Raw genomic sequence first — 20,714 nt, 5'->3', positions numbered from 1 at the left:
CTCAGGCAACGCTGCGCTGTCAGTATGCTTGTCCATGTTTGTGATTGGTCGAATGCTCCAAATACCACCTCTTTCATGTGAACGCGCACCTAAGTAGATAGGACATGGCTGGCTTGAGCGATCCACTTGATAACCCGCGTCGTAGGACCGCTTAGCGAGAGCGCGTATGTTTTGGATTAGGCCAACCGGCTAACTCAAACATATCCAGGTTAGGTTGAACCGGCTTCGTAGTACAGGCCTCTGGGCACAACTTATCTGTGTGTGTTGATATGAACAGTTATCACACAGTCTGTTCATCTTTATAAATGCATAAACTAAAAGCTTGTTCTGTATATTTTTTATTTAACAAACTAAATGAATCAAATCAAATCAAGTTTTATTTATATTGCACATTTTAAAAACGACTTTTGGTCAAGCCAAAGTGCTGTACATATAATAATGACCTTACAATAGAGCTGCAGTCGGCAGACTACAAAACCACTAATAAAGCCAGAAATCTAGGTGTAGTGATGGACTCAGACCTGTATTTCAACAGCCACATTACAACAGTCATTAGGTCTGCTTATTATCACCTGAAGAATATATCGAGGATTAAAAAACTAGGACAGGACTTAGAAAAGCTTGTCCATGCTTTTATTTTCAGTAAACTCGACTACTGCAATAGTGTATTCACAGGGCTCACAAAAAAATCCATCAGAAAACTGCAGCTGATTCAGAACGCTGCTGCATGTGTCCTCACTAACACTAAAAGAGTGGATCACATCAGTCCGGTTCTGAAATCTATACATTGGTTTCCAGCCGGCCAAAGAATTTATTTGTAAGTACTATTGCTAGTTTTTAAATCATTACATGGTTTAGGACCAAAGTATATTGTTGAACTCCTACATAATTACGAGCCATCAAGGTGCCTCAGGTCTTTTGGGATGGGTCTGCTATCCTGCTAGCCTTCACAAGAGACTGTCAGTGGAGATTAAAGGGCATCAGGAGCTCACGTCTTCTCAGAGTCCTTGGTATCTGGCTTGATGATTGTCTCACATTTCTAAACTTCATGTCAATAACCTGAATAAAAAGCTGAGGGTTAGGCTAGGTTTCTTCCACAGGAACAAGTCCTGTTTCTCTGCTTGAGGCCAGGAAAAGGCTAGTCACTGTGACCTTTTGACCTGTGCTGGACTATGGTGATTTGATTTATATGAATGCACCTGCCAATTGCCTGGTCAAGTTAGATGCTGCGTATCACAGTGCACTGAGATTTGTGACAAACTGTAAAGCATTAACCCATCACTGTACCCTGTATGCAAGGGCTGGTTTGCTTTCACTAACTGTACGGAGGCTCAGTCACTGGCACATTTTTATATACAAAGCCATGTTAGGGAAACTTCCATCTTATATCTGCTCCCTGATCTCACGGAGAATTGTAAGTGGCTACTGCCTGAGATCGAATGCTGTAGTTTTATTAAATGTGCCAACTGCTAGGACTGTCTTAGGGAGACAGCTTTTAGATGTGCAGCTCCTCTGTCTTGGAATAGTCTGCAAATTAAATGGAAACTGAGCAATCTGGTGCCACTAAATGTTTTTAAAGCTCGGTTGGATGCTACTCAATCGGAAGCTATTGGTACCTGTTTATGTGGATAGTTATGTAAATGATGCTGTATGATGTCCTTTTGTTGTTCTGTTTATGTTTTTATGTTTCATGTGGAACCTACTTGAGCAGGTCTCCCTTGAAAAAGAGATCAATGATCTCAATGGGATACACCTGTATAAATAAAGGTTTGAAATGAAATGAAATGAGAGTCATCATCATCATGTTCTCTCTGCTGCTGCTGCTGCTGGCATCTGGAAGTGAGTCAACACTTATTATACTGCTGTTTAAGAGGATAATCTGTCATATAACTTTTTGTTTGTATTTGTACAGGTGTGAAGTGTGAACAGTTGACACAGCCAGCCTCTGTGACTGTGCAGCCAGGTCAACGTCTGACCATCACCTGTCAGGTCTCTTATTCTGTTAGTTAATAATATATATATATATTTTTTTTTAATTTTACCTTTATTTAACCAGGATAGGTCTCATTGAGATTAAAAATCTCTTTTTCAAGAGAGTCCTGGCCCAAGAATGGTAACAGCACAGTTTCAGAAAGTTTTACAGTTACAAACAGTTAAAAAACACACAATCACAACACAGTCATACACCAAGTTTAGCCAAAGCATTTACAGACACAGCGGCCTGCTTCGAGGTCAGTTAAAGTTGCTTTGAGTGTTTCTAATGAGACCAGCTCTCTGAGTTTCAGCTCAGTTTGAAGCAGGTTCCAAGCTTGAGGGGCAGCGTAACTGAACGCCCTTTTCCCAAGTTCGGTACGGACCTTTGGTACAGTTAAAAGGAAAAAGTTCTCTGAGCGAAGCCGATAGGATCCAGTGCATTTTTTATTTATGTACATACTTAAATAAGGGGGAAGAGCACCAAGAATAGCCTTATATATAAGGATGTGCCAATGTTTCAGTTTACGCGTGGTCAGGGAAGACCATCCAACACGAGTGTATAGATTGCAGTGGTGCGTCAAGGATTGTGATGAATCTCAGTGCACCGTGGTAGACGGTGTCCAGCGAGTGAAGGCACTGAGAAGATGAATTCATATAAACCACATCTCCATAATCCAGCACAGACAGAAAGGTTGCAGACACTAGTCTCTTTTTGGCCTCATATGAAAAACAAGACTTGTTTCTAAAGAAAAAACCTAATTTTATTCTTACATTTTTCAAGAGTTCCACAATGTGTGGTTTAAAAGAGAGCGAATTGTCAATTATAATTCCAAGATACTTATACTGCAACACAGATTCAACCTCCGTCCCCTGCAAGGTGGTGATAGGAGGAAGGTTCAAGACCTTGGCTTTTGCTTTCGAGAACATCATTAGGTTTGTCTTGGCAGCATTTAAAACAAGTTTCAAATCACACATGTTGGATTGTACAATGTTAAAAGCATTCTGGAGCTGACAAAGAGCCTGCTTTGGGGTGGACGCAGAACAATAAATAACTGTATCATCAGCATAAAAATGCAAATTTGCATTCAAAACATTGTTATTAAGACTGTTAATGTAAATAATAAATAACAATGGTCCTAAAACAGATCCCTGTGGCACAACCTTGGATACCGGAAGAGATGTTGAAGTTAAGCCTTCTGCCACACTGTGATCTGCATGAAAGATAATTCTTGAACCAACAGACAGCCTTACCTGAAAGACCGATACTAACAAGTCTTTGTAACAGTAAGGCATGATCCACTGTGTCAAAAGCCTTTGACAAGTCAATAAAAGGTGCTGCGCAATGCTCTCTATTGTCTAAAAAGTAAATAAGATCATTTACTACTTTTAAGGCAGCTGTTGTAGTGCTGTGTTTTTTCCTAAAACCAGATTGAAACTCAGATAAAATATTATTTATTGATAAAAACTCTTTCAGTTGGAAATTGAAATAATTAAATTTGCGTTATTGAAATAATAAAATTCAATAACGCGCTTTAACCACTAGGTGCCCGTCTATCAGCTGTGCACCGTTATGGTGTAAATACTGCCTATCTACCAATTGGATCAAATATAAAAGTCAGCCGAATTACTGTTGATATTGCAAGGAGACATATTGTGTGAAAATAAATCTAAGATGTTGTTAAATGGCTGATATATTTGTGATCCACGTCACGTTTTCAGTTTTGGCGGCAGTTCTTCCTGTTTGTATAGAAGTCTTCTCATCAGGGCTCTATAAATAGATAACTACGGCAGATATGTAATATGTAATGCAGCCGAACCGTGTATTACAATGCCGTTATGTGATTAGCTCCAAAGATAAAAGCAAGCAAACTCGGAATAAAGTATTATTATTTTTTTTTTTTATGTTTTCGGATTTCACATCGCATTAACACCATTTCCCAACGTGCATTGCGGCTAAACCATGAATCACCGAGCTGAGGATCTTGGTTATGGCTAGAAAGGATCCGTCTTGTGTAAAACTCTCGCGAGAGTTCGGCTGAATGTCACGTGGCTGAATGTTTACGTTTGGCAGGCAGCCTTTCAGTTAGGATCGTTAACATCAGTTGGCCACAGCAAATGATGGTGAGAAGCTAAACTATCTATTAATTATGTCAATGACAGGGAGTGTGATTGTTGAAAAGCGGTCTTGCTGGTGTTCAAAGAAGAATGAAAACACTGTAGATCACCAACACTATGGTTTATTTTTTATTCACAGGCAAGTCAACGTTGTCGCAGTAAAAGTCCCAAGATAGCTCCTGGTGCAATAAAATGTTCCCTTGCAGTGTTTTACTATTATGTCTGATGTTTCTCTATTAATATTGCTGCTGCATTAATGTGGATGTTGCATCATGTTACTGCTGTAGATGTGTTTCCGAGCCGCTCCGATTACAACGAGAGTTACAACGAGAACGTGACGTCATATTTACACTAGACGGATCCTTTCTAGCCATAACCGAGGATCTTGCCTACTTCTGTTTCCGGTATTTTTTTTGACGGATGTATTTTGTTATACACACAATCCTTCACATTTAAATTAAAATGTACATTAAAGTATTTCGTGAGGCTTTCTAAAATGTTTTAAAATATAACTACGGTTCGAGTTGAAGAGTTTATAAATTAACATGAACCGAAGCTGTTGCCTGGTAACGCGATCGTGCAACGTCACGTCCGTTAATTCCACATCCACACACATCGATTTAATAAATGAATGTAGCCTTTGTATCTGCTAAAAGAGGTGCCGACCAGCTGGGGCAACAAGAAAATTGGCGAAATCGAGTGTGACTATTACAAATTAAATCATTATTATATTAATATTGATAATAATAACAACCGACCGTCGGGGTAGCATTTGCTTGTCATTTCCGGGTATATCTCCACTGGTTGGGCCACGTTAACAATACTGTGTAATTGTCACGTTTGAAGGGACGAAATCGTGACAGCTTCACGTGTCCCATCATGGTAAATCGTCACATGTTCACGTCTTGCCGTGATACCGGGTTGTGGTGACCATGTCCATGCCTTTATGACAACAGTGTACCAATCTTCTGATGGCTACTTCCAGCAGGATAACTCACCGTGTCACAAAGCTAAAATATTCTCCAACTGGTTTCTTGAACATGACAATGAATTTTACTCAAATGTCACAGTCCACAGTCATCAGATCCAAATCCTACAGTGCACCATTGGGATGTGGTGAACCAGATATTTGCGTCATGGATGTGCAGCCGACAAATCTGCAGCAACTGCGTGATGCGATCAGGTCAATATTGAGCAAAATCTCTGAGGAATGCTTCCAGTACCTTGTTTAATCTATGCCATGAAGTCTTAATGCAGTTCTGAAAGCAGATGGGGGTCCAACCCATCCTAGCAAGCTGTACCTAATTAAGTGGCTCGTGAGTGTATTACTTAGCTCAATTTGTATTGTTAGTGTGTGTCTGTAGGAGTAAAGTCTAGACACATTCTTTGGATGTAAGCATTGGCTAATTAAACAGATCATGATTAAATGACATGATGATAATAAGGGTGATCACCAAAACCTTATACCAGGGGTGGGGAACCTCCGGCCCTCGAGGTAACTCGGATCTGAAGGTGACTGATAACTGCTAATGGCATTGAGTTGAATACCAGACATAGTAAATGCAAAGCAGGATCATATAAAAAAAGGTAATAAACAAGCCATTCAATCGTAATACTCGTTTTAATACGTTGACATGCATACAACACAATAGACTTGTTAAGTCCTGTTCGTCGTCCTGTTTGTTGTCCTCATCACCGTCCTGTTAGTTGTCCTCATCACCGTCCTGTTCGTTGTCCTCATCACCGTCCTCATCACCGTCCTGTTCGTCGTCTTCAATGTCTTCCTCCATCATGAGAAAAGACGAGTCCAAGCCAATACAGCTGTAGGTGCTGGTGACTCTGCTCAGTTTCTGCTCCAGAAGATATTGATGGTGTAAAATACAGCAGTGCAGTCCCCTGTATCCCTCTTCTGTTATATCGCTTGGAGAAACAAAAATAAAAAGAGAAAATGACAGTCTATGTAAGGCAACTTTTAATAAGCATTGATGTTGGTTCCATATAAGCAATTGTAATGTTTAACTCCGAGGCTGTATATTAGCTAAAAAGATTTGTGATTCAGAAAAAATGCAATCATTACAGATGCTATTCAGTGATAGACATTTGACACTGGGAGGGGGGCAGTGGCAAATGTTATAAATCGGTATTTGTGGAACATACTTTGGTTCCTGATGTCGTCTTTTGTCTGATGAAGGAGGTGGTCCAGTTTGTCCATTGCCTGCCTCAGATTTTGACAATGCTGGATCATCTCCTTCACAATGATGACTTTCTCCTCTTCCATACGCCTGACCAGCATAACCTGGTCAAAAAGTCGCCTCTTTGTGCGCAGGTTCACCACTATAATGGAAAAAACACAAAATATATCAACCACAATGGTAAGGCTAATAAAACAAATAATATCAGTTTGTATTCAATCTTTTTAACTTAAATTGACCAAAACCTTAAAATCTGGTAAAAAAAAATTCAACCTCGCCGCTTGCTGAATTTTTTCAATTCTGTCTATGTTGGCAGAATTACATTCAGTATGTCTTGAGATTCAACATTAGTATGCAGTTCAGGGTGGTCAGGAAGGGTTTTACTGTTTCCATAGATGTGCCTGTCCCAGTGAGACTAGACTATTAAGACTTGATAGGGCAACATCATACAGACCTTTCAATATAATTATTTCAAAATGATTTGTTGTGATCATGATGATTTGTGACACCTATGTTGACAGCTCTGTGTTACATTGGTGATTGTATTCTATTACTACAACTGAATTTATGGAATATCTAGGGGAAACAAAAACAAGTTGTTTCTTACCATCTCCTTGCGCCTCCCAGGGCAGAATGACATCCTCAGACAGACCGCATGCTGCTTCTGTGTCAATTTTCTCTGAACAGGCATCAATGGTGTTGTACTGCAGTATCCTCTCTCTGAGTTTCTTCTTGAGCTCTGTCAGTCTTCTCCGTTTGCGTTGCCTTGTTTGGTTGCTGTCTGTAAAGTAAAACAAAATACAAATAAACTAATATTAATAATACAAACAACAACAACAAGAAACAAATATTGTTTCGATAGAGGTCGTGTTTCTTTCTTCGGAGGGAATAAATCATTTCATCTATTTCTCTCTGGAGCTCCTCCTGGCTACTCTGGGCTCCAGGTTTCTCTTGAAAACAGAAACAATAAGGTGTAATCATAAAACATGAAGCCAAATGTTTGGAAATATGGAACCAAATCTATACCACAGTGATCATATAACATACCAGTGGCTGCCCATTGCTTGACCTCCAACACCCACTGCTCCGTGTCCTCCAGGGAGATGTTCAGCTCTTGCTTGAGACTCTCAAGATTGTCCACTTCAGTTTGTGCTCTCTGTGTAGTCTGGTTAGAATGTTTAAAAGGAAAAAGTGAATATACTTTCCAGTTGGTTGAGAAGGTTGTTTTTTACTGAATTCCTTTATGCACATTAACTGACCAGACAACAACATGAAATGCTAAACACCTTCTCTTCAAGGTTGGCAAGTATCACCTTAGTGTCCCTTTTTTTTCAAGATCAAGCAGGATTAACATTATTATTATTATTATTATTATTATCCAGAAATTCAGATGAATCAACCTATAGTGCTTTATTAAAAACAAACAGAACAGAGACTCTCTTGGCAGAACAGTGTGCCATGGCAGCACCATCATAATGAAATGATTGCAGAATACATTCAATTCAACAACATTTAGCTAAGGATGGTGTTAAATTACTACAACAAGAAACTCAGATATTCTTAATATACATTTTGAAATGCAGCATGGACGTCTTACTTTGACAAATCTCTTTGAGAGTGTCTTGTGGAGATTCTCCACCTTCCTGTGGTTCCATTGCATAGCCAGCACGGTTATCATATCTGCTCTAGCTGTAAACACAAAAACATGAACATTCATATGAGCTTTACAATGTGGCACTACTTAAAACTATTTGTTTTCCTCTACCAACCTGATTTGGTCATGTATTTTATTGTCAGAGCTGCCCTTGAGAGGAAGCTGTTAACCTGTTCCACTTCCTCACCGACAGTATTTCAAGCACCTTCCTGGCTTCTGCCACCCCACTTCACCTGCTCAGAATCATAAACAATGAGATCTAGATATTTAGTTCAATATTATAATTTCTTGTACTGTACATCTTTAGTTAACATCAGTGTCAGGAGCAATTTCAGAAAGTTAAAATGTGCTGAGATTGAATTATGCTTTGAACTACAATGTCACAACTGCAGTTATTTGAAGCTCTGTTCATTCATTATTTCTACAGTGCGGATATATTTACTAAAATAAACATAATGGGTTTTGGAAGCCTATCCTTGTGACAGTCTGTTTTGTAACAATTTTGTCAACATTTGTAACTATTACAATTATTCCACAGGCTTGAATAGAATATACTACATGATATTCTTATGTGCACTACAATTTCTAAAACATTTGAATCTAGTGACACAAATGTTTAACTTGCATACTGTACCTCGCATTTGCCTGTGTGGGCCTTGGCGTGCATTACAGAGAGAAAAGGTTTCATCTCTGTAAGTGGTTGGAGCTCAGGCAACTTTGCTGCCATCTTCTCCAAATAAGGCCAGTACCTGTAATGACAAAATCAATTAGCTTTTCCAGTTGCATGATGGCATAATAGTAAAAAGATAAACCAGGTCCTTAAAATTACCAGTACAATCCTTGTAACCAACATCAGCATTTATCCAAATGAATGCTTTTTTTGCTTTACATCTACTGGATGTGCAAGAATTAAATAGATAACACGTTTCCCACAACACTTCCAATTTTGCAATAGTTATAACTACCTGCAGGCAACATCCATACAAAAGAATGTTGCATTCGCAACTTCAGCCAGCTCCTTCTGCAGGAACATTGGGTAGGCATATATTTCACCACGGTAGTGATTTAGGCCTTGTAGCAAGATGCCATGTCTGCACACAGCTATTTGCAGGCCTTCCTCATCCACCTTGGCCCTGGACTTGTGTGAGGTTTCTCTGCAAGCTGTGAATGTTGCCGGTCCACAAACATCACGACCACTTTTCTGAAATAGACACAATCTGTTACATTTAACCCTGTGCTAAGAAAAATAAATAAAGGGTTACGGGATTGAATAGATTCTTACAATCGTCATCTGGCTCCTGATTTTGTCGACAAAGGCAGACATTTTACTGTCCTGGGCAATGAACAGTCCATCAAATAGAGACGGTTCATCTGTCCTGCGAAATTCGAGAAAGACATTGTAAGCAACATTATCATACATACATAAGTTTGATTGTGTCCTCTATTTAATTTGGCCAATTTGCTTTTGCCATAACATTTTCATAAATGTGGAAAAGGTCTTTGTGAATTTGATCTGTGATTCTGTGTAAAGTCTTTTGTCACCATTATTTAACATTAGTGAAAAGTTTAATGACTTCTTGTAAAAAGGTAAAAATAAAAGTACATCCTTTATATTGATGGGCATGGAATAGGGCAGAGGAAGGCATAGAAAAAGGTTCCTGGGCAATTTAATACATTTTTCATGAAGCAATTATATCCAAAACTGGTTCTTAGCTCCAACATATCCAACTAACGTCAACCATTTAACATTTTAAAGTTGAGTTAACTTTACAGGCGTCATATACAATAATGTTTATGAATTGGATTTATATAATTATGTGTAATTTTAAACCAACTATTGTTTTCTGATGGTTTACAAACTTTGGAAAAAGAATTTGCAGAGTTGGGGAAAGTTAAACATTTCAGCAAAGACATTCAGCTTAGTCAACAAAACAACAACTAAAATGAGAATATGATTTCACTGACCCTCTGGACTTCTTGAAGCGATAATGCTTTCTATTGCCATCTACAGCAATAGCCAGCATGTCAGGTGTGCATGCTGGGCATTTAAAGGGCTCCACCAGGCACAGATCTTCTTGTCTGTAATTACAGAAGGCAAACTCCCGAAATACTCTGTGGAAGGTATCGCTACAGATTCTGCCTGTCTGGAAACAAGAATGGTATTCATTTGGTTAATTAAAAGTTTGGTATTCAAAAATCTTGAAAACCACATTTTATTCTTACCCTTCCTGTGGAAAACGATCAATGTTCAAACATTTTTATAAATACTTGCTGGGATAATGCTGGGCTGGCCAATTTCATTTGCTCGAATGATGTGAACACATCATACTTAAAAATAATTTTGCAGCTGTCGGTTGCTGGCCAGTATTTGTATCCCAGCAAGTCACCTATGCTCAGGGACCATTTGGCGGAACAAATTGGACAGCACACAGAAGGCAGACGAACGTTGTATGGATCTGAGAAAAAATATAAATGTGCAATTTGACAGCTATCTATGCAATGTAGGACAAAAGTATAATAGTAATCCTGTATTTCTGCTTGATCGTCTTCTGGTGGCAAAAACCATTGATAGTCACCAACACGGTCTGCTTTCCTGGGATGATGGTGAAATCTTGGCTTGGACCACAGAAGCAGATTTGGGATGGCGGAGGAATTGGAAGCAGACACACTGCAGCAAAGACAATTTCAGAGATTCATATGCATGTTAGGACATGTTAGGACATGTAGTCAATACAAATTGAGACATTTTAACAGTTAAAGCAAACTTTCGTACATGGTGAAAATGATGCCGCTGTATATGTAGTGCACATTAGGAAACCATGGTAAGGGAATATGGAATACATTATTTGAACCCACCTTGTTCACAGAGTCCATATTGGCCACTTTCATCCACAACCACTAAGGATGTGGGAGGAATAGGTCTGTAAAACCCATCAAACATGGCTTCCCTGTCATGGAAGACATGTTTACCATGGATAATAGGGTCACATGCCGGACAAAGAAAGGGAGTTCCTGGTGGAACACAGTCCAAGCACCGGACCGCAGCATCAGCAGTTTTGCATTGGAGACAGGAACGTGTAGTGACAATCTCTGCAGCCAATTTCAAATTAAGGAGCTCTGGCATTGCAGCTCTGAATTTTTGTTCACGTTTCAACTGTCTTTGGGTCCATGTTGATGCAGTGGGTGTTTCTTCTGATGATGCAGGGACAGTGAGAGAACCCAACACGTTTCTCAGTGTCTGAAGATATTGATCTAAAATAACAAAATATAAAAAAAATCATGGAATTTAGTTTAATTAAAAAAAGATATTCCATACATGGCTTTTCACTTTACAATGTATCATGAACAAAGCTATTACATACTACAAACAATTACCTACATTTCAAGTTGAAGGATAATTTAAGAATTCATTGTGCATACCAAGACTTGGGACCTGTAGAGGAATCTCATGTGTCTCCTCGACCTCTGGGGACTTCTGAGAGCTGGAAGGTTTAACTGCATAAAACAAAGTACGATGATATGGGAAACATTATTGAGGACCGACCAACGACATTAAAACTCAATGAAACACTAGAACTAGATTATATTTTACAGACCAGATCGATTCTTATTCCAATGTTGCGCTATAATGTTCCCATCCAGGTCCCTCTTCCTCCAGGAAACATTTGATCCTTGCGTTATTTTCTTTGGTATCTTCGGTATCTTCGGTTTCTTTGGTTTCTTTGGTATCTTAATATATAAATATATAAAAGAGATTATATATTTCCCTTAATTGTTGCACACACATCTTTGTAATGTGTGTGTCTGTTATCATTTGAGTAGATGTTATAATACATATTTGGATAATGTTGTACTTGCCTTATTTGCCAACTCATCTGCGAGGGCATTCCCTATCTCTAGCCATTCATTCAGTTGCTTGGATGCCATTTTTAAGTGAGGATAAAAAGGGCAACAACAAACAAAGGATGAACTGACATACAGGGAGGGAGAAAAACAAAACAAAAGACAAGAAAACGAGAGGGGTGAAAGAGAGTAGGAAGAGGGATATGGCTCTGAAAAGAACCGTTGATTTTTTTATGATAATAGGCTACTTCAAATAATTGAATTGATAGATGACCTGAAAAAAACCAAACAGATGAACTCAGATTAGCTGTGCTACCATGTAATTTAATTGTTGCTTCATAAATAAGCATTCGCCAAAATAAAACTACAGGCACCAAAATCAATCAAGTCCCAGGTAAATCAGTAATTACAGGGAAATATATTTCTCTTTTTAACTAGATGTGATGCTTTCACAAAACTTAAGTTGAATTAGCGAATGTTTAAAGTAGTAAAACAACTATGACCTGATGATATTCAAGTGTTGAACTTACCCTAACTATCATTAATGCAACATGTTAGGTGACATTTAGAAGAAAAAAAAAGTGTGTGCATTATGAAAAGCGCCATGTAAATGTCAACTATTATTATTATTATTATTATTATTAAAATGCCATTTCCTTTCGCATTGTTTACGGTCATATCATGTCCTGGTCTGGTTAGCTGAATATACATACTTTTGCCATTGTTATGTGTTATGTCACGTGCTACCAAGGGTTTTGTTTTTAGGCAAGATTTTAGCTCCTTTTGTGCGAAGGAGAAAACTCTCCCTCCAACTTGTTGTAGATGAATCTTCTTATATTGCAATACATATCCGTTAGCGCATATAAGCTAAGCGCTAAGCGCTAACCTTTACAGCCATGCTATTGCTAACAACAAGCATTCGCCTATACTGCCTATGCCACCGGCCAGCCCTAAAACGTAAAACTGAAATATCGTGGTTAAACATGATTAGTAGAAAAATGACAGGATTAATTAAAAGCGTAAACAAATCAAATGAAATACAGAAATCAGATTTACCACTTGTAAAGCTCTGACGCTCTTTAACAATTCTTCTTCTTCTTATTTTCTTCTTCATCTTCATCTTCTTGGCTCGTTGCACTTTTATTGATGCGCAAGGTTAAAGTTCACGGGATTACGATCGTGACAAAACGTGACAAAAGGTCGTAATAAACTGCTGCTAGAAATGAATAGGGGGAAAGCTACGTGGCTATGGGTCGTAATATTGTGATCAACACTGCTTAAACAATCGACCTATTTGGTCGTATTTTTGTAGGAGGACAGGCTGGAAGCAGCATGACGAGACCCAGGCAGGACCGCAGAGACAGGCCCAGCCACGACCCGAAGTCCACGACTTAATCCAGAACTCAGGATAGAGGATCCAGGGCACAGGACGAGGTTCAGCCTCGACTCCGTATCCCGGCGTAGATATAGACACAAAATAAAAAGAACATTTGGGGGAGGCTCGGTTAACCGGAACATGAGAGTATACAGGTACAGACAGACACACGCAGGTGGCAAGGTCCCCGCTGGGGCCTTAGTTGGAATTGGTGAGAGATAAGGAGGTACGCTGTGACTACGGCATAACACTCCCCGGCCTTGGATAAGGCCCCTCTGCAAACCTGTTTCCCTCCAATAAAACCTTGTGAGGTCATGGAGGGAAAAGGTTTTGGATAAAGAGAAAATGGAAAGAGTAGTAATAACCCTAGTTTTAAATATAAGAGCCAAGTTTTTAGGATTTAAGTGAAAGAGCAAGATCCAAAATGTAGGTGAAGAGGCACAGCATATCTGCGTCACGATATGAATGGCAGTTGTATGCTATGTAAATATGTCTTATTTTCTTTTTTAATCATTTAATATTAAGTAACATTACTTGTGTTATTGTTCACACATGCCAAGTTTTAAAGCTTACTCAGGGAATCTATCCAATCATCACTGACGTTGGCCTCAGGGTCAAGACTTCTGTAATGAACGTAAAACATTGCCTACAAGCTTGACATCCTTACAGCAGTTACCTTACCTATGTGAGAGATACATTTACTGTTTCGATGTGTTCCGTTCAGCTCCTCAGCTGTCAGGACTGATCACCAACACATGTATGTTTATGTTTTTTGACCTGAAACTGCCAGGCAAATCTTTTGATACACACAATTGCATGGTTTCTCTCCCGTGGAAAACCATTTACTGTATGTACCTCCAAATATCTCTTACATTTAAAATATGTCTTAAAAACTGAGCAGCTGAATGGTTTCTCTCCTGTTTGTGATCTCATGTGATTGTAGAATTGACTTCAATATTTAAAAGACTTTTGACAAACTGAGCAGCTGTGAGATTTATTTTCTGTGTCAATATTAGGGATTTTCATTAAATCTCCACTCTAGAAAATATTTCTCACCCACTGAGCAGCTCAAATGATTTTCTCCTTTATGAGTTATCATGTGCATCTTTAGGTTTATTTCTTTGTAGCAGCTGAGTGTTTTTTCTCCAGCATGATATGTGGAATCACTGACAGGGACTTGATCATTTTTCAGAGAGTTTAAAACTGGCTGAGGTTATTGGTTCTCCATCCAATCACCACTGTCTTCAATCTGATGTTCAGAAGAGTCTTCCGTGTTGTCCTCAGTCTCTGGTGGTAAATGTCTCTCTGGATCTGAGTCCCTGGCTGGTTCTGGTCCTCCACAGTCCTCTCCATCAGCTTCTGCTTCCATGTGTTCAGTTTTTCTTTGATGAAGCTGTGAGGATTGAGGTTTCTCTTCATCATGCTCACTCTTCACAGGGAAAGGAGTGAAGGTGAACTCAATGATATCAGCTTCATTCAGCCCTTGAAGCTGCTCTCCCTCCTGACTGCTCCAGAGTTCCTCCTGTTCCTCTTTTAATGTGAGGGGGGGGGGGGGGCTCTGGGTCCTCCTGGACTGGAGCTCCCCTCCCGCTGCTCAGGGGGAAGCTCTTCTTTAACCACCACCAGCTGCTGGACGTCTGCAGGAAACACAGTGACGTTACACAGAAATTATTTTATTAAATCACAGCTCGAAAACTATATGAACATCTACACATCATTGAGCATTATACAGCTTCACACTGTTCACTCAGTGGCTGCAACAGGGAATGAAGAAAGAACAAAAGATTGCCTAGGATGGGAGAGAGGGGACATATACAGTACCAGTCCAAAGTTTGGACACACCTTCTCATTCAATGGTTTTTCGCAGAGCCAGTATTTTTGATTTATAAGAAAGGCCACCTAATTGTGACATCTGTAGTAAACACACTATAAAGGACTACAATTCCATCGGCGCCTGCGCTAAAGCCACAGTGATGGGCAACCTGTTTGAGAGACACCATCGAGGAACAGTTTTTAACCGTACACGTACAAATCGTACAATTACCCTTTAAGTTATGAAGTTATATTGTGTAAGGGGCTGAGAGGCAGGGTAGTGGGAGGCACCTACATTCCCAACAGGTGGCTCCACCCTCCTCCAATTAGCAGTATTGGGAGCAGGTGTGGAGACCTCACACCTGGTGCTAATCACTCCCTCAAGGGAGACAAAGCACTCAGAGTTGCTCAGTTGTGTGTGGCAAATGGAGGGAGCAGAAGGCTCCCAGTGTAAGGAAACTTTTTGGTAAGCTGGTAAGTTGGTTAGCGGCCCGGCTACGTTAGCCTTTGTTTAATGGAAGGTATTTTTGAGTTTGATAGCAATAAAGCCTTTTTTTGGATTTGAACACTGCCTCTGTCATGATTGCTGCACTACCACTTTCCTCTTTATCTTCCCAGTCCTGTTACAATGGTAGAGAATGCGGGCATAAGGACTCTACTGGTGGTCTTGCAGTCAAAACGTTGCAAAAAAAAGAGAAGATGGATAATAATAATAATAATAAATGGGATTTATATAGCGCTTTTCTAGACCCAAAGACGCTTTACATTATGAGTCAGGTCGACAAACAAAACAAGAACAAAAACACAAACAAAAACAAAAAACAAAACAAAAACAGAAAAGCAGTCAGGAGGATGTTGGTTCAGAGGGGGGAGGGGCAGGTTTAAGTATAAGCAGAGTTGAAGAGGTGGGTTTTGAGACGGGACTGGAACAGGGTGAGGGAATCAGACTCACGGAGGTCTTGGGGGAGGGAGTTCCAGAGCTTCGGGGCTGCCAAAGAGAAGGCTCTGTCCCCGAAGCTCCGGAGTTTGGCCTTGGGGATTGAGAGCAAACCGGCTGAGGTGGATCTGAGGGACTGGGGTGGTTGGTAGAGGATGAGGAGGTCAGTGAGGTAGGGGGGGGGGCAGATGGTGGAGGGCTTTATAGGTGAGGACCAGGAGTTTGTCCTGAATGCGGTGTGAGACGGGAAGCCAGTGGAGTTCTTTGAGGACCGGGGTGATGTGATGCCATGATTTGGTGTGGGTGAGGAGTCTGGCGGCTGCGTTCTGGACACGCTGGAGTCTGTTGAGGGATGTTGTGCTGATGCCGAAGAGGAGTGAGTTGCAATAGTCAAGGCGGGAGGAGATGAAGGCGTGAATGAGTCGCTCAGCTGCGGGGCGGGTGAGAGAGGGACGGAGTTTGGCGATATTGCGGAGGTGGAAAGATTAGGTTTTTAAAACTTGGCGGATGTGGGGGTCGAGGGAGAGGGTGGGGTCGAATATCACGCCAAGGTTGCGTGCCTGGGTGGAGGGGGAAACAGGGGTGCCATCGATGGTGAGTGTCAGGTTGGGGGTTTTGCTGAGGGTGGATTTGGAGCCGATGAGGAGGAGTTCAGTTTTATTGCTGTTGAGTTTGAGGAAGTTGTGTTGCATCAGGATTTTATTGCAGTCAGACAGGATTCGATGTATGTGAGAGGGGGGTTGTGGGGGGATTTGGTGCTGAGGTAGATCTGTGTGTCATCAGCATAGCAGTGAAAGTACAGGTTGTGATGGCGGAGAATCTGACCAAGGGGGAGGATGTAGATGATGAAGGGGAGGGGGCCGAGTACTGAACATTGGGGAACACCTTGGGTGACTGAAGCTGTGGTAGAGGAGTGATTGTTGAGGGAGATGAAGTGGGATCTGTCTGAGAGGTAGGACTGGAGCCACCTGAGTGCAGTACCTTCGATACCGATATCCCGGAGTCGGGTAAGCAGGATGGTGTGGCTCACGGTATCGAAGGCTGCACTCAGGTCAAGGAGGATGAGGATGTTGAGGGAACCGGTGTCAGCAGAGGTGAGGAGGGAATTGAGGACTTTGATGAGTGCCGTTTCTGTGCTGTGGTGAGGACGAAAACCAGACTGAAGGGGTTCAAAAAGGTCTTTTTTTTTGGAGATGGCGGTGGAGTTGTTTGGAGATGATGCGTTCTATTATTTTAGAGAGAAAGGGGAGGTTGGAGATGGGGCGGTAATTACTGAGGGAGGAGGGATCCAGACCGGGTTTCGGGATGATATACTAAGAGAGTTGGTGTGCATTTCTATTGAGCAGCAGACTCTGCAACGGGAGATGATACAAGAGCAGCGGAAACAGAATGCGCTTCTCCATGTGGAGGTCCAAAAATGCCGAACAGCAGCCTGTCCTATCCAGAGGGGAGCAACCGTGCAGCCTAGCCCCGGTCGATTCATCCCCAAAATGACAGAGAGTGATGAAATAGAGGCCTACTTAATAGCCTTTGAGCGCACAGCTGAAAGAGAGGGCTGGCCAAGGGACTCCTGGGCTGATCTGGTTGGACCGTTCCTCCTGGGCCCGGCACAGCAAGCTTACTTCGACCTCCCTCCTGACCAAGCAAAGGATTACGTCGTCTTGAAGAGGGAAATCCTGGCGAGGTATGGCTACAGCTTAGCAACAAGAGCCCAGCGGTTCCATGACTGGAAATACAAGCCAGAGCTGTCAGCCAGGGCCCAGATGTATGACCTAGCCCGGGTAACCAGAGCCTGGCTGACATGCAACCCTGAAAAGTCTTTTAGAGAAGATAATGATGGACAAATACATTCGGTCTCTGCCCTATGAGATCAAGAAAATGACAAGCCAGCAGCATCCAGCCAGTCTGGATGTGTTGGTTAACCTAGTGGAGAGCCACGTGGTCACAGCGGACCTGTTTAAGTCCACACGACCAGACACCGAGTGGAGCCGGAAAGTCATTGGGGAAGCATCAAGGACTAGACGGGCACGAGCACCGCCACGGGAACCAGAAGAGGCAAGGCGACGACAGTCCTACCTGCCAGAGGGCCAACCGCGTTGCTACCAGTGTGGGGAGACAAGCCACATTTCCCGGGACGGCCCAGGGAAGGATGAGCTAATGCCGACCGCCAACTCATCTGGTGCAAGGCGCTGCCACCTTCTTGACTCTTGCTGGATACAGGAAAGCTCCCTGGCTCAAATGATACCACTCAAAGTAAATGGAAAAGATGCAGAGGCGCTAGTGGACTCAGGAAGTGTGGTGTCCCTCATTCAACCCCACCTCCTCAACCATTTGCCATCTGAAGAGACTGTGCCCGTTTCCTGTGTCCATGGGGAGACTAAATTATACCCCACATGCTTCATCCACCTTGCCACGGTTAAAGGAAGCTTTGAGCTGAAAGTGGGGGTAGTTCCTTCCCTACCAGTCCCAGTCTTGGTGGGGCGAGACTGCCCACTATACAAGCGCCTGCGGCACCAGAAGGAGGTGAAGCCCAAGCGTGCCAAAGGAAAACGAGAGAAAGGACAAATTGCCACCCAGGGTACTTCTCCCTAGCAGTCCCCCAAAGTTGTGTGTGCTGTGCCAGAAGAGCAGAGAGGCAACCAATCTTCCAGTGCAGATGAGGCAAATAATAACCCTTTTGTTGCTTTCCCTGGAGACCTAAGCACAGGTGATGAGGAGGGTGAAGTCTCATTGCTTCCAAGTTTGAAGGGCCAGTTCGGGACCGCCCAGATGGAAGACCCCAATCTGTTGCATGCACGCAGCGATGTTACAGAAATAGAGGAAAACCAGTTCCAGGAGTAGGTGAGCTTACATGTCCTCATTTCCTAATAAAAAAAATCTCTTATTCTATGCCAAAGAGGTTGAAGGTCAGCGAAGAGACTTGTTGGTTGTCACAAAACAATATGTGTCCACAGTGTTGCATCTGGCTCACAGCCATGTCCTAGGGGCCCACCTAGGGGTTGAGAAGACAATGTAGCGGATTGGGAGCCGGTTCCACTGGCCAGGAGTGGTAAGAGCTATAGAGGATTATTGTCGCACCTGTGTTGAATGTCAAAAGATGAGTCCCAAGCCACACTTTAAAAATCCCCTAATACCTCTACCGATAATCGATGTACCGTTTTCTCGCATTGCCATGGACTTAGTGGGACCGCTGGTGAAGTCTACCAGGGGACATCAGTATATTCTTGTGATCCTTGACTATGCAGCCAGGTACCCGGAGGCCATTCCCTTGAGGAACATGACAACGAGAGTGATTGCACGGGAGCTGCTTCACCTGTTCAGCCGAGTTGGGATTCCTAAAGAGATGCTAACAGACCAAGGCCCTCCCTTCATGTCCAAGATAATGAAGGATCTCTGCAGGCTCTTCAAGATAAAGCAGCTTCGTACATTTGTCTACCATCCTCAGCACATAAAGTGCTTGTCCTGGTCCCCACCATATAACACAAATTCCTGGCATTGTGGCAAAGTCCCTATGAAGTGGCAGAGAAGGTGGGACCAGTCAATTACAAGGTACGCCAACCTGGCCGTCGCAAACCATCCCAAATATACCATGTTAACCATTGAGCAAGAAGTGCAGAAAATGCTGGCTATGGGGGTGATTGAAGAATCTCACAGTGATGGGACCAGCCCTGTCGTTCTGGTTAGCCGGTGCGGACCGGCAAAAGGTAGCTCCTCTTAGCCGTCCCCCGGCAACTCCCGAGCAGCAGGGAGATTGGGTGACTGTTCATAACGCGAAACCCGCAGGTCCCCACCAACCCGTTCACGTATCTAACAGATATTCCCCACTCAGCGAGACACCCGCTGAGAAGCCAACTCTGGTTATTGGTAGCTCTATTATGAGACACATGAATTTAGAGACCGAAGCCTCTACAGTCACATGCATTCCGGGGGCCAGAGCGGGCGACGTTGAGGCGCATCTTAGACTGCTGGCTAAAAATAAACGTAAATACAGTAGGATTGTTAGACCAGGACGCAGAGTCGCAGTCTTACACGCTTCTTTGCGCTCTCTCCTAGGCAGTCATCCATAGGAATCCCGAACCCAGTAAAATACCCAATATTAACGGTGTGTGTGTCTGCCCAAGGACAATTTAAGGTAAAACCTAATAGAGGTGTCATACATAATAACCTAATAAAAGTAAATGTAACAACTACTACAGTGCAACAAAACAGGAAGATTAAATGTGGTCTCTTAAACATAAGATCTCTAGCATCTAAAGCAATATTGGTAAATGATTTAATATCAGATTATAATATTGATATATGCTGTCTCACTGAAACTTGGTTGAGACATGAAGAATATGTCAGCATAAATGAGGCCACTCCACCCAGCCATATCAATACTCATATTGCCCGAGGCACGGGCCGAGGAGGTGGAGTTGCAGCAATCTTTGACTCAAGTTTACTTATCAATACTAAACAAAAATTAAATTATACCTCCTTTGAAAGCCTCGTTTTTAGTCTTACGCATCCGACCTGGGAAACTTTGCAGCCAATCTTATTTGTTACAGTGTACCGTGCACCAGGTCCTTATTCAGAATTCTTATCAGAATTCTCTGAGTTTTTATCAACTTTGGTACTTAAAACAGATAAAGTAATTATCGTAGGTGACTTTAATATTCATGTTGACGATGATAAAAATAGCCTTACTGTTGCATTTAACTCTATATTAGATTCTGTTGGTTTCTGTCAGAGTGTAAATAAACCAACCCACTGCTATAATCACAGTCTCGACCTTGTTCTGACTTATGGTATTGAAATTGAGCAACTATTAGT

The 20,714-nt window shown here is 41.9% G+C and overlaps 2 protein-coding genes across 3 annotated transcripts; both read right to left on the bottom strand.

The window, feature by feature from the left end:
• Nucleotides 1–5,787: 5,787 nt before the first annotated feature.
• Nucleotides 5,788–7,553, bottom strand: LOC307022029 (uncharacterized protein; the record flags this gene model as incomplete). Its single annotated transcript, XM_079654605.1, has 4 exons — nt 5,788–6,009; nt 6,247–6,423; nt 6,889–7,062; nt 7,541–7,553. The coding sequence occupies 4 exons, from the start codon at nt 7,551–7,553 to the stop codon at nt 6,002–6,004; spliced, it is 372 nt and encodes a 123-aa protein (XP_079510731.1). The 3' UTR covers nt 5,788–6,001.
• On the bottom strand, nt 7,329–10,157 carry LOC307023315 (uncharacterized protein). Of its 2 annotated transcripts, XM_079656522.1 has the most exons (7): nt 9,901–10,157; nt 9,218–9,311; nt 8,901–9,136; nt 8,570–8,684; nt 8,051–8,168; nt 7,879–7,970; nt 7,329–7,446 (listed from the first exon to the last, which is right to left on the bottom strand). In XM_079656522.1, exons 1-5 carry the CDS (start codon nt 9,957–9,959, stop codon nt 8,133–8,135), a joined length of 540 nt encoding a protein of 179 aa, XP_079512648.1. In that variant the 5' UTR covers nt 9,960–10,157; the 3' UTR covers nt 7,329–7,446; nt 7,879–7,970; nt 8,051–8,132. The 2 variants fall into 2 exon arrangements, with proteins under 2 accessions (XP_079512648.1, XP_079512647.1); XM_079656521.1 differs by having other exon boundaries at nt 7,879–8,168.
• Between the last annotated feature and the right edge of the window lie 10,557 nt (nt 10,158–20,714).

Source organism: Notothenia rossii (assembly GCF_949606895.1).
Source record: "Notothenia rossii genome assembly, chromosome: 10".
Classification (NCBI taxonomy): Eukaryota; Metazoa; Chordata; class Actinopteri; order Perciformes; family Nototheniidae; genus Notothenia; species Notothenia rossii.
The sequence above is the reverse complement of the archived record's forward strand: the minus strand, read 5'-3'. Positions and strand labels throughout refer to the sequence as shown.

What these genes read in the sequence shown, in the direction of transcription:
- LOC307023315 (XM_079656521.1), bottom strand. Translation starts at nt 9,959, where the DNA reads ATGCTGGCTATTGCTGTAGATGGCAATAGAAAGCATTATCGCTTCAAG. An exon ending in TCAGGAGCCAGATGACGATT is followed by an intron (nt 9,137 to 9,217) that starts GTAAGAATCTAT and finishes TGTCTATTTCAG; the next exon opens with AAAAGTGGTCGTGATGTTTG. An exon ending in CCCACACAGGCAAATGCGAG is followed by an intron (nt 8,169 to 8,569) that starts GTACAGTATGCA and finishes GATTCTGAGCAG; the next exon opens with GTGAAGTGGGGTGGCAGAAG.